This window comes from Oncorhynchus keta, chromosome 35 (assembly GCF_023373465.1).
Source record: "Oncorhynchus keta strain PuntledgeMale-10-30-2019 chromosome 35, Oket_V2, whole genome shotgun sequence".
NCBI classification, from domain to species: Eukaryota; Metazoa; Chordata; class Actinopteri; order Salmoniformes; family Salmonidae; genus Oncorhynchus; species Oncorhynchus keta.
Window position 1 is genome coordinate 25858633 of NC_068455.1, and position 13173 is coordinate 25871805.

General features: G+C 42.0%; 2 protein-coding genes across 2 annotated transcripts in view; one reads left to right on the plus strand and one right to left on the minus strand.

Annotated features, from left to right (window-relative positions):
- Nucleotides 1–7713, plus strand: part of LOC118368175 (rho-associated protein kinase 2-like) — a 51499-nt gene extending 43786 nt beyond the window's left edge. Inside the window, exons 22-32 of the mRNA XM_035752020.2 lie at nt 55–241; nt 2204–2297; nt 2391–2485; nt 2621–2812; nt 3015–3183; nt 4592–4662; nt 4750–4838; nt 4948–5026; nt 5174–5438; nt 6937–7150; nt 7302–7713. Coding sequence (XP_035607913.1) covers nt 55–241; nt 2204–2297; nt 2391–2485; nt 2621–2812; nt 3015–3183; nt 4592–4662; nt 4750–4838; nt 4948–5026; nt 5174–5438; nt 6937–7150; nt 7302–7374 — 1528 coding nt within the window. The 3' untranslated portion in view covers nt 7375–7713. The remainder of the gene's footprint in view (nt 1–54; nt 242–2203; nt 2298–2390; nt 2486–2620; nt 2813–3014; nt 3184–4591; nt 4663–4749; nt 4839–4947; nt 5027–5173; nt 5439–6936; nt 7151–7301) is intronic.
- Nucleotides 7714–9663: 1950 nt separating this feature from the next.
- Nucleotides 9664–12878, minus strand: slc66a3 (solute carrier family 66 member 3). Its single transcript, XM_035752023.1, has 7 exons — nt 12591–12878; nt 11476–11558; nt 11077–11146; nt 10912–10969; nt 10541–10661; nt 10305–10346; nt 9664–10184 (listed from the first exon to the last, which is right to left on the minus strand). Exons 1-7 carry the CDS (start codon nt 12734–12736, stop codon nt 10081–10083), a joined length of 624 nt encoding a protein of 207 aa, XP_035607916.1. The 5' UTR covers nt 12737–12878; the 3' UTR covers nt 9664–10080.
- Between the last annotated feature and the right edge of the window lie 295 nt (nt 12879–13173).

The window sequence follows — 13173 nt, forward strand, 5'->3', positions numbered from 1 at the left end:
CAACACCCATGTTCAATTCACCATGATGTGACATATTTGACCCCCCCCCCCCAGGGACTCCCTGGCGGCGCAGCTGGAGATCACTCTGACCAAAGCAGACTCGGAGCAGCTGGCTCGCTCCATCGCTGAGGAGCAGTACTCAGACCTGGAGAAGGAGAAGATCATGAAGGAGCTGGAGCTCAAGGAGATGATGGCCCGACACAAGCAGGAGCTGGGCGAGAAGGACATCACCATCGGCTCGGTGAGTCGGCAGTGGTCCATGTTCCTCTGATCAGGATTTTCACAAGGTACTTGAATTTGGCACTCTGAAATTCAAATGCTGGAATACCTTGAAAGTCAGACATTTTCTCAAGTTGGTACTTGAAAAGGAGGAGGAGAACAGTGTTAATATGAAAAATGTATTGGTCTTGCGAATTAATTTCCAGGCAGACCTCCAAGTTTTATTTCCTCCCGTGTTTGGCTCTCTGGTTGCCAGGTGAGCTCGCTCATTCCACCCACACTGCTACTTAGCCAGGCAGGTACAGAACTGACGGATTAGGCGCTGCCGAACGTCACATCCATAGGTAAAATGGCAGGCAAATGTAGATTCAATGCTGCCTGGCAGGATATTGATGTTTATGAATGGGTTTTGCCAGACCAACCAGGGATTTTATTTATTTATGAAATAGCGTTTATTCACCTTTTTATTTTGTTAATTATTTTTTACCCACTTATTGCGTTCCCAGCGTTGATAAACGCTCAGAAGGCATCTTGATCCGAGTTGTAATTGCGTCTACTTCTGCAAACGAGTGGAATCATGAATGATTCATGTATGCTCACCTGATCCCCCGGATTTGCCTTCTTAGCAGCACATTCATTCACCACTTTCCAACGGAAACTCAGACCACGACATAAGCAGAGAGGTGAAACGAGCTACCTCAGCCCAGACCTACAGTGGCAAGTAGCAGAGACTCCGCTGACACTAGGCATTATTTTAACATCCCTCGACTCCTATTTTGTCAACAGACATCGCCCAAACAAACCCCCCTTGACTCTTGGAGAATGAGTGAACAACTGGTTGCTGATATGTCAGTCAGATATCTAGCTAGCTAAGGTAGCTCAAGAGCTCTGTCTATTAGCCAGGTAGTTATAACTAGCTATCTGACTAGAAGGATAAAGTTAGAAGCTAATGTTGAACGGAGCCTAACTCGGCAAGAGCAGTTGACTGAAATTAAGCTAGCTATAAACAAGATATGAGAACTTATAGTACCCTAACAAAATACCTTTCCTTTATAGAGAGTAGTGAGACAGATAGTGTTGAGTCAGGCTGCAATGAAGGAGGCAAAGGAGATGCACAGAGAGAGGATGCATTGAAGCAAGCAGGGGGAGAGGTTAGTAGTAACCAAACTTGGGGTCTGGGACCCATGTGGGGTCCCCTAAAATGTAAATAGGGTTCCCTGAGAGAGTTTTTTAAATCAAACACGTTAATAACTAATTTATCTTCAAATGGGTATAGAATACAACATTTTATGGTAATCTCAAGGCCTTTTACACTGTCAGTATTCACTTTCATGCCATTATGTGTTGGGACAGCCTGTGGGACCTAAAATGTAGTGAAATACAGTATAGACTATTTTAATATGAAGTCAATTTAATATTATATACACTGAGCAAGAAAATAAATGCAACATGCAACAATTTCAAAGATATTACTCAGTTACAGTTCATATAAGGAAATCAATCAACATCATCACTTTGTTTTTTTCATGAGGTTGTGGAGATATACTGCCATCTGTTGGTGACTAAAAACAATTGCATAATAGAAACTTACAAATTGATGGTCCTTGAAAAAAAAAAAGAGCGTTTGAAAAGTCCTTGAATTTGATTTGCCACTGTCTGTACGAACCCTGCCTGGTGTCCTGTTCCTGGAGGGCTGCAGTGGGATTGGGCTTTTGTCCCTGCTTAGTGCTTTAGCAAACACAGAATTCAACTGATTGAATAATCATCAAGACCTTGATCAGCTTAATCGGGTTTGCTTGTGTGCTACTGTAGTATTGGGCTGGGACTATAGCCAGGACCAGGAGTAAACAACAACGGAATTGTGCATTGTGACCAAAAGATCTGTGAGTGTGACTGAAGTGAAACCGACTGGGCTGTGAGGATGCTTTCTGCAGCTAAATACTATTGGATTGGTCTCACTTTTTGTCTGTTCTTTCCTGCCCAGCTGGAGGAGGCCAACCGAACCCTCACCAGCGACGTGGCTAACTTGGCAAATGAGAAGGAGGAGCTCAACAACAAACTCAGGGAGACGCTTGAAGGTGAATTTCTGCATCCAGTCTGTGTGGGCGGGTGTGCATGTGTTTGGTTAAAAAGCGTTAACTATATTTAGATTCTATTTGCCATGTGTTCAGAGCTGCAGACGTCCAAGGATGACGAACAGCAGATGAGCCAGATGAAGCTCACGTTTGAGAAGCAGCTCCAGTCAGAGAGAACACTGAAGACCCAGGTAAGGCAGATATAATGTCATTTCTTCAAAGTTTTACAATGTTGCACAGCAAGGAAATCGTGTTGAAGACACTTGTCTTTATTGTCTATTGTTTTGATGTTCATCAAGACTATTGATTTATCTTGTGTGCATCAGGCTGTGAACAAGCTGGCGGAGATCATGAACAGGAAGGAGGTACGTGCGGCAGGCAGTCGGCGCGGCAACGACACTGACGTACGCAGGAAGGAGAAGGAGAATAGGAAGCTGCAGCTGGAGCTGAGATCGGAGAAGGAGAAACTTAACTCTTCCATCATCAAGTACCAGAGAGAGATCAACGACATGCAGGCGGTCAGTCCAAGCACAACACAACATTATATTAACTGTCACATTACCATTACACAACCACCTGTATAACTCCATCATTAATTACCAGAGAGAGCTCATGCAGGTGGTCAGTCACACCAAGAGAGATCAACTAAGCTAACAGGGGCCTCAAAATATACAGACATTTCATATGTATGTTTCCTTTCCCCCTGTTTGTGTTAAATAGCAAATAGCGGATGAGAGTCAGGTACGCATTGAGCTGCAGATGGCCCTGGACAGTAAGGATAGTGACATAGAGCAGCTACGTAACCTCCTCAGCTCCGCCAACGTTTCCTCCCTGGAATCAGCCAGTATCAACAGTGGACCAGACTTTGATGCGGACGACGCCTACACAGGTAAGGAGTACCCCTTTTATACTGTATGTGTGCTAAACCCAATTTACAAGCTGTCCTGTTCACATAGCCTTGTGCCTCACATGTATGTTTAAATTGACTTTCAGTTATTTTCTTAACTCTAAGCCTAATTATAAACTGTCGTTCGAGCCCTGGATGCTGATTTGCTGAAAGCCGTGGTATGAGACAATATACCACGGGTATGACACAATTACTTGTTTACTGTTCTAATTACATTGGTAACCTGTTTATAATAGCAATAAGGTACCTCAGGTGTTTATGGCCAAAATACCACAGCTAAGGGCTGTATCCAGGCAGTCCGCGTTGTGTGGTGCCTAGGGGCAGTTGCCTGGCTAATCTAGAAGAAAAAGAAACGCACACCTATTAAGACGAGGTGCTGGCTAGCAGAGTAGAAAACTTGAAAATAAAGGAGAGCCGCACACTCTCGGAGCTCAGATGAAAAAATTGAATATCCAACGTTTCGACAGCCAAGCTGTCTTCGTCTGACTGGTGTATGTAGGCAAACAAGCTGTGTTTAAATCATATTTTTTTCCACTAATTGGTCTTTTGACCAAACACATCAAATATTTTTCAGAGCTGATCTGATTGATCGAAAGACCAATTAGTGAAAACAATAATTGGGCTAACTTAGAGCGCCTAACAGCCCATAGCCATATACCACACCCCCTTGGGCCTTATTGCTTAATAAAGAACTTAAGACCACTTGAGCGTCTGTCTTCAGTTTATTCACTCAATGATTTTTACACTTACCCTTTACAGTAATGTTTCTATACCTCTTGCATTATCTATTGTATTCTTTTATCCTTTCTTTCCTTTCCCCCCCATCTCTCTAAACAGTGTTGGTACTTGGAGTCTGGTTTGGCCTTCCAATCTGCTGTCTTCAGAGTCCTTCTGTAACCACCCTTTTTTAAGTACAAGAAAGATTGCACCATTATTCTATTGAACATGGGGGTGGTGTGTGACTTGCTTTCTTGTCCTGGAGTGCCAGATATCTTTCCTATTGTCTTTGGCATGTGATTGTTTTTTACTTGTGTTGTCCAGTTGCCAGTATGTATACAGGATCACTTTAATAGGCTACTAATGACTCCGATGATTTGCGTGATTTGATACATTGATTGATTTGACTGGTTGACTGATATTTTGTCCATTTATGAAGGAAAACTTCTCTGCAGCTGAAACACCAGCTATTAAACGTGCATGTTTTGCAGTTGAGTCAATCCATAATGTGTGCAGAGTTGCTGTGGACATTTTCTGCATCTGCTGTTTACATCATTTTTGTGGACTGAAATCGAAAAAGTTATGTTTCCTGGGAATATGTACAAACTCAAGCATGTAGATCTATCACAACATTAGCCTGCTGTTTTAATGTTTCCCCCTCTTTCACTCTCAGAAATGAGACTAGAGGGATGGCTCTCACTGCCGGTGAGGAACAACACAAAGAAGTTTGGATGGGAGAGAAAGGTGAAAAGATTTCACCTGGCTTACTGATCAAACATTGTTTTATATTGTTGATGTTCCACAGTTAAATGTTTTCTTGTCTCTCTTTAGTATGTGGTTGTGAGCAGCAAGAAGATTCTGTTCTATAATAGCGAACAGGACAAAGAGCTATCCAACCCCTACATGGTGCTGGATATCGAGTGAGTAATGACTATCTACCTGCTCCTTTTATTTACATTTAAATGATCATGCTAATGCAGATAACTAGTCTTTTTTTTTTCTTGACGTTTTGTTCTATTCCCTTTTCAGTAAACTCTTCCATGTGCGACCTGTCACTCAAACAGATGTTTACCGTGCTGACGCCAAAGAGATCCCCAGGATATTCCAGGTCCCTTGCTTCTTATGGCTCTTTGTTCATCAATCAATCAATCAATCATGCATGCATTTATTTAACGATTCATGTGATTGGGCTAGTTCATACTGTTGATGGTAATGATTGACATCGACCGTGATGGCCTCTTCCTTCTCTCCTCAGATTCTGTATGCCAACGAGGGAGAGTGTAAGAAGGAGCCTGAGTTCCCAGTGGAGCTGGCAAGTGGAGAGAAGTCCAGCTACATCTGCCACAAGGGCCATGAGTTCATCCCTACACTCTACCACTTCCCTACCAACTGTGAGGCGTGCACCAAGCCCCTGTGGCACATGTTTAAGCCTCCTCCTGCCCTGGAGTGCAGGCGCTGCCACATCAAGTGTCACAAGGACCACATGGACAAGAAGGAAGAGATCATCGCACCCTGCAAAGGTAGGGGTGGGGCGTGAGGGTGGTGTCGTTACTTATTGCAGAGCAAGTTAATGTATTGAAAATGAAATGCATAAATATCTCATTTACATAAGTATACACACCCCTGAATCAATACTTTGTAGAAGCATCTGGAGTTGGGGATTTTCTCCCATTCTTCCTGGCAAGCTCTTAAGTTAGCTGGGGAACGGCAGTGAACAGCAATCTTCAAGTCTTTCCACAGATTTTCAATGGGATTCAAGTCTGGGCTTTGTCTGGGTCACTCAAGGACTTTCACATTCTTTTTCTGAAGCCATTCCAGTGTTTCTTTGCCTGTATGCTTGGGGTCATTGTCATGTTGGAACGTGAAATCTTCTTCCCAGTTTAAGTTTGTTTGCACTTATCAAGGATTTGCCTGTATTTGGCTCCATTTATTGTTCCCCATTGATCCTTACCCGTCTTCCTGCTGCTGAAAAGCGTTCCCATAGCATGATGCTGCCACCACCATGCTTCAAAGTAGGGATGGTGTTAGACGGATGATGAGCTGTGCCTGTTTTTTCTCCAGACATAGCGCTTTGCATTCAGGCATCTCATTATCGGTCTATCCGTCAGAATCTCTTATGGTCTGTCTTTCACATGCCTTTTTGCTAACTCCAACCGTGCTGTCATGTGCCTTTTTCTCAGTAGTGGCTTCATTCTGGCCACTGTCCCATAAATCCCATATTGGTGAAGAGACCATTGTCCTTCTGGCAGGATCTCCCATCTCAGCCAAGGAACTCTGTAGTTCTCTCAGTGGTCATTGGGTTCTTGACAAAGGTCCTTCTTACCTAGTTCCTCAGTTTCGTCGGACGGCCAGCAATAGGCAGAGTTTGGGTAGTTCCATATTTTTTCCATTTACCAATGATGGAGACCACTGTGCTCTTGGAAACTTTCAACACTCTACAAATAGTTTTATACCCATCCCAAGATTTACACTTTATCACAATTCTATCTCGGGGAGATCTATGGACAGTTCCTTGGACTTCATGGTATAGTTACTGCTCTGACATGCACTGTCAACTGTAGGCCCTTTTTAGACAGGTGTTTCTCAAAACAATTTAATTGGCCACAGGTGGACTTCATTCAAGTTGCAGTGACATCTCAAGGATGATCAAAGGAAATTGGATGCACCTGAGCTCAATTTGGAGTGTCATAGCAAAGGGTTGTGAATACTGATGTAAATGAGCTTTCTGTATTTTATTTAGACAAAAATTGCAAACATTTTTAAAAACATGTTTTCACTTTGTCACACACACTTTGTGTGTGTGGAGATGGGTGAGATAATTATTTAATTCAGGCTGTAGCACAACAAAATGTGGAATAAGTCAAGGGGTATCAATACTTTCTGAAGGTACTGTATAATCATATAAAAATACATTGTCAGGGGCATATATGGGGGTTGAGGTGTGCAGCGCTGTTTCGTAAGTTTGTTTGCACAGTTCTTTGTCTTAAACACAATATAAACCCTTTTGTCCCCCTGCAGTGAACTATGATGTGTCCATGGCCAAGAACTTGCTGCTGCTGGCTGTGTCGCAGGAGGAGCAGCAAGAGTGGGTGGGACGGCTGGTCAAAAAGATCACAAAGAAGCCGCCGGCCCCTGAGCACTTTGCCCGCTCCTCGCCCCGTGTCTCCATGAAGGTCCAGCCCAGCCAGTCCATGAGGCGGCCCAGCAGACAGCTGCCCCCCAGCAAGAACAGGTAAAAGCAAAGGCCAGACATAAACCGTAAAGCTTGGACTCTGGTGGATGGAAAAAGGGGTAACCTTACACCTTTTAAATACTTATGTGAGAAGGATGTGACTAGTGCTCTGTGGTTAGGGGCCATGCTCAACACCACTTTCCTCTTTCAGATGGCTCGACTTTGGCCTACAGGACTGGCATTGGGAGTTAGATGATATCGATGATGATGCTTTTGATTTCTGATGAGCAGATAGGGTAAATCCACAGAAAGGCATGTTGTGCAGTGAGTTTGGTTGTATTGGAATAGAACTCAGATATTCTCAGCTGAATATTGTCTATTCTTATATTTCTCTAAGCTATTGCCTGGTGTTCGTGTACCTGAATTTAAGAAATTAAATGTGCATGTGTTCTCGTCTTCATAGTTGAATGTCAGGAAATATTACAAACACTTTTAGGTTTCCAGGAACCCTAACACACTACTGGATCTGATTCCTGTGATCGGACCCTTAAAACGCTTCCCTTTCTGGATATCCCTTTTCTTATATCAGCCTCCTACTGAACCCTGTGACCTTTTCCCTTTGACCTCAGTCCCCCTAGAGCCGACACCCCCAGGATGCAACGAGAAGATTCCAAAAGTGGCCATTGAGACATCATGACTTACATCTTCTGTGTGTTTCAGATTGACTAGTCTTTTTAATGTAGAAGAGTGTTATAATATGATGGTTTGTATGTTTATTTACGATGACTGACGTTTTGCAATAAAACATGCAATCAAAAGATCCATTCTGCAAAGTTGTGTGACTATGGGTGGTTGTATGTGTGACAGCTGCATGCTGTGTGTGGTGATGCAGGCAATGTCACTGAGCTGTGGGTTGGTTTTAGAGAAACTAATACTTTCCCCCTCTGTTTTCTCTTTCTCCAGTTAACCTTACTTGGGAATGTGGTGCTGGTTCGAGGTGGTGGGTGTTTCCTCCTAACACGCAATCAAGACTGATAACAAACAATGTTCCACTTGGCATTTCCTCCATGCACAACTCTGATTGCACTTCACTCTTCCAGAAGACTTCTCTATCTATTCCACTTCCGCCTTGTTTTTTTTTGCCAGTCACTTCAACTGCTAGTCTCCCAAGAACAATGTGCCAACACAACTACTTGTTGTCTGTGTGCATACGAAGAGCAACTTCTCTCCAGGTTCCTTAAGGAGGGGGTGAGGCGAGGGGATGTCGAGGCCATGGGAAGGGGTTTGGCTTTGGACTTTTTATCCAGATTTTCACTCAACACAGAACAGCAGCCTCAATTAAGCTAAACGGCATGTGAGAGCAGAGGGCTGAGGGACTTACCTTGACAACACTTAAGAAATCCACATTGGAAAAAGCAGAGATCAAGAGATGAGGTTTGAGGTGATCTGCCAACCTGAATGTTCGTGGCAAAGACCATTCTTTATATAATACAGTTCACGATTACAAGCCATCATAAGTATCTAGTGTAGAACACTACGCCCACAAGGAGAACTATACTGTAAACTGGTAGGTGGATAGAGTTGAAGTTCAGATGCTAACACTTACCTAATAGCACTTCACCCTGGCATTGCCTTAATGTACTTACACCATGCAGCATGACAATTTATAAGAGGGAAATGTTTAATGCACCAGCTGAATGCAAGGAGTGCAGCATTAATACCATAGCTTGACTCCTTCATTGTTTGGTTGTACATCTGAGCAAACCAGAGATGAAGCACGAGTATTGTATGACATAGAAGTTATGCTGTTTTATTTTCTATTCAAAATCAACTTGGAGGGCCCCCCTACATTCTTCAAAATCAACTTGGAGGCCCCCCCTACCATCATCAAAATCAACTTGGAGGGCCCCTGACCATCTTCAAAATCAACTTGGAGGGCCTCTCCATCTTCAAAATCAACTTGGAGGGCCCCCCTACATTCAGTGTGCTGTTGCCTACATGCCTTTCTTTTGGAAGTCCACCCGTAGTAAGATTTTTATTTTTCTCCATGGAAGAGGGGAACATCAAGTTTACTTATCTTTGTTTAAATAAAGACTCTACAAATGTATTCATTCACAAGCTGAAAGTATGGAACAGTAACCTGTAATGGAAGCTTTTTGAATGTTTATGATATTTTTGTAAAGAATTCCTCTTAGCACGTGGTGTGCATCTGGCTCATATTTCAGGTGGAGAGTGATGGTGTACTCTCCTTTATTCAAGCTTCTGAAAAGCACGTTTTATACATATTAATATACAATATTTTACATGACATACAGTGCACATTGTATTATTTATACTGCCTTGTCCACTTTGTATTTAAAGGCGCTTCATCCAGAATGCATGTTTGATATTGCTACAATAAAGAAATATGTGCCTTCTGGTTTAGGTCATTGATGTGTATGCTGTCTTTTCTATACCAAAAATAAGTTATGCACCACTGTCCTGTGTGATATCTGCATATAGTAGTCAAATAGTTTTATAGATATGCTGAAGAACAATTATGCTTTCTGATATTCGCTAATAACAGGACACTATTTCAAAGGTGGTATGGTTTATTGATTAAAATCTTTAAAAAATAAATTGAAAATTACAGCTGTTTAATGTTTTATCCTGAGAAACATCTGTATCTCAACAGAAAGGATTAACACACCCAATATATTAGCTCAACACATTTTTTAATATTTTGTACTAACTTGACCTGTTGTCAAACTGAGAATACAGCCAAATGGAATGTTTAAAAGAATGGTACCAAACATTTTAGAAAAGAAAACCCTCCTTTTGATATCAGAATGGTTGGTTTGCCAAAAGGGTTGCCACCTGTCCATTTGTCACCCGCAGAGTCCTGTTCTCAACTTCATGTCTGGGTGAAATAAAACACTGAAAGAAGAGGGAGTGCAGACAAATTGTCCAGTTTTAGACATTGGAGGTAATAGCTGTTTGTGACAGGAGACTTAATCCCGCTTCTTCTGTACTTCCCCAGCCCTTTTCCTGTAGTACAAGACTGTAGCTAGCACCCATGAATTCAGCAGTGCCATGACAATAAATCGCACCAGAACTGTGGACAGCGGAAGACAAAACAGGTGTTAGAAACACATGCTGCTGCGCAAAAATGTAATGACAGACATTTTCATTCTCCAGCCAACACCTGATAATTGCAGTGACAGGACTGACTTACCCTGCATGTCTCCAGTTGTCACGCTGGTGGTGTAAATCCTTGCTGAAACAAGACAGTTAACATAAATCACATTATTACATTCCATGACTATCTTCATCGCTGTGGTTGCGAGATCACCTAGGCAGGCACTTGGTCATAGCTCCAATTTGCTGCTGTATTGCTCACACTTATATACTTACAGATCTGTAAGGGCTATGGCCTATGTGTGTGTGTGTGGTTTAGAATGGTTCACTCACCAAAACATGTGTAGGTAGCCATACCCCAGGAGAGGGCGCTAACCTGCCCTGAGTCCTTGGACTGCCACAGGCATTGGAGCTGGGCAAATTTACTGCCAGCACTGATGAATGTACACAGGCTCTGAGAGAGATGGAAAGGTAAGCAATTGATTTAGATAACTTGCATCATGTCAAAGGACCTTTCAATGTTACTTCATCATTGACTGGTGCTATATCTATATTGGTCTGTGGAAACAATTTCATCAATGTGACTCTATTAAGAGTCCTTTGCAAGCTGTTCTTCATAATACAATATGCTTTCTGACATTGTGGACATTGACTGTCTGAATAACCTACTGCTCTTTTTTACATCTCATCAGTCTTCTACTTACCATGGCCAGATCAATTATCCACTTCTGCACAGTGAGTAGTTGCCAGCCTCCCACAAACCTGATCAAGCCATGTCAAGAATCTGCTACCAATTTCCAAAATGTTAGCATTATGTAAATCAGGAGTGTGTGTGTGTTTTGTTTTGTTGCATGAGCAGAGAAGGATACACAACTGCATAGATCAGACTCTGCTTCAGGCTGCCATTGTAATGTAGAATCAAGAGCAGGAGGATGACATCTGGGACAAATAATGGCACATAACAGGATTAAAAGAACAAGCTGTAACTCACTGTGTAACACACTTATACAGAGATCAGGTATGCAAGGTGAGTGCATTGTCACCCACTGTAGGTTTGGGGAACGAATACCCGGAGTTACAACCACAAAAGATTATCTTAATTTTTTACCATTTGTGGTTAGCAACAACCCTGAAGGGATGCAAGATAAGTCGGCAGCTAACAATGTGGTTGGATTATTGTCTGGAGAGTATTGTTACCTGGGGAAACAGGACTATTTCATTAAATTAATGAACAGGAACTTTCACCAAAGGGTAGAATGATGGCCCACCTTGAGCAATGAGGATGGGGTACTCCAAGTAGGTTGGGGGTGGGTAGTCATAGTACATCTGGTAGGTGACAAACACAATGAACCTAAAACAAAGAAATGTGATATTAACTTATGGAAGATAAAGAATTATGTGTGGGAACAACAGGGAACACAAAGTGAACAAGCAAGCCGTGGATCTGCAAGGGAGCAACCTGGTGATGGAATGTTCACACCTGACCCAACCATTCGCTGTATTTAAGGGCATTTTCATACGATAATACTTCAGGATCCAAATTAGAGAATGTTTCTTAGAACAATAACAAAGTTAGGTGTGTATCGTGATATGGTGCAATGAGCTTCGAGCCAACAGGATATGAGAGAAGTGAAAGGATGATGTGTTGCTAAACAGAGAGATTAGGGACTGCAACGTCAACAAACCATGATGAGTCATGTAAAGTAGCAAGCAGACGGTAAAATACCCATGCTGTATGCCTACCACTCCTTCCTTGCCTGAGAGCCAGTGTAATTCTGGCAGAGTGTCAGGATCCAGTGAGCTGTGGAGGATGATAACTGATATTCTTCACATTTATATATTTACTGTCTCACAAAGATAGAGCTTCTCCATGTCCATTAGAACAAGCAAACACACTGATTTATTAAATCACAAAATAGGCAGACTGCCATCTGGGTGGATGAGGTCAAATTCCCTGGGCCATCTTTAATCTGATGCTGAACCAAATCTGATAAATACTTGCCCTGCAACAAGGATATTTTAATTCAAAGCAACACTGCAACATGGTCTGTACAGTAATCATGATTTAATGTATGGTTTGATGTAATTTTTCTGAATGTCTATTTCCTTTCATCCTACATGAGTCAACCATAGAACGCAGGAAGTGTATTGCATAGCATGGGTTTACTCGATACAATGTAACTTAATTTATGCATGATTTCGGCTACACTGTATCCGCAAGCGTTGCAATTATGTATTATCGTCACATATAATTAGATTTCTAGTCTACAATTAAACCACTATGCAAACATCAATCAACAACCAATTACACATTCATAGAACCTAAAAAGGCAGGTATTAGGACGGAGTATAATATAACCATGCACTGCTTTGTAAAACATACCCGGTTAGCTCCAGCAGAAGACTGTTGAGGCTGACACCCGTTGTCGATTTCGCGCGCATCAAAACAAATATTTGCGGAAACTTTAGCACCATGCACACAAACAGTGTGCTAAAGTTAGCGATATGTAGTACCTTGTCTGATTCCATGATTTCACAATTAGATGAAGATCTATCGACTTTTGGCTCGTAGATCACTAACGACTACTAACTATGATAGGATCGAAGTGGCTTGCACGGAGTTTTGATTTCACTTCCGCACACATTACACCACCCCTATGTTGTTGTTTTTTACCCCAAGTCCCATCCGTAGTAAAACAAATGTAGAAATTGAAAGTCATTATAATTCCGGTACCTATCATTTTAATCTATAGGAATATTGTAGACGGTGATTTTAAATCGATAGTTTGGAGAATATTTTTTTTCTCTCCAATATTATAAACTTTGCGCAAAATGTTTACAAATAATTCAATCAGAATAGCCTAACTGTTTTCTAGTGTGAGGCAGAGAGGCTTGAAACGCCATTCACACAGCATCGTTCAAACAGACAATTATAATTTAATTACTCTCTTTCGAAAAAGAAAACA

Bases quoted from the DNA above. Each gene is read 5' to 3' on its own strand.
- slc66a3 (XM_035752023.1), bottom strand. From the start codon at position 12,736: ATGGAATCAGACAAGGTACTACATATCGCTAACTTTAGCACACTGTTT. The intron at 11,559-12,590 runs GTATGTTTTACA...TCTTTGTTTTAG, and splicing joins CTTCTGCTGGAGCTAACCGG to GTTCATTGTGTTTGTCACCT. The intron at 10,347-10,540 runs GTGAGTGAACCA...GTCTTGTTTCAG, and splicing joins GGCTACCTACACATGTTTTG to CAAGGATTTACACCACCAGC.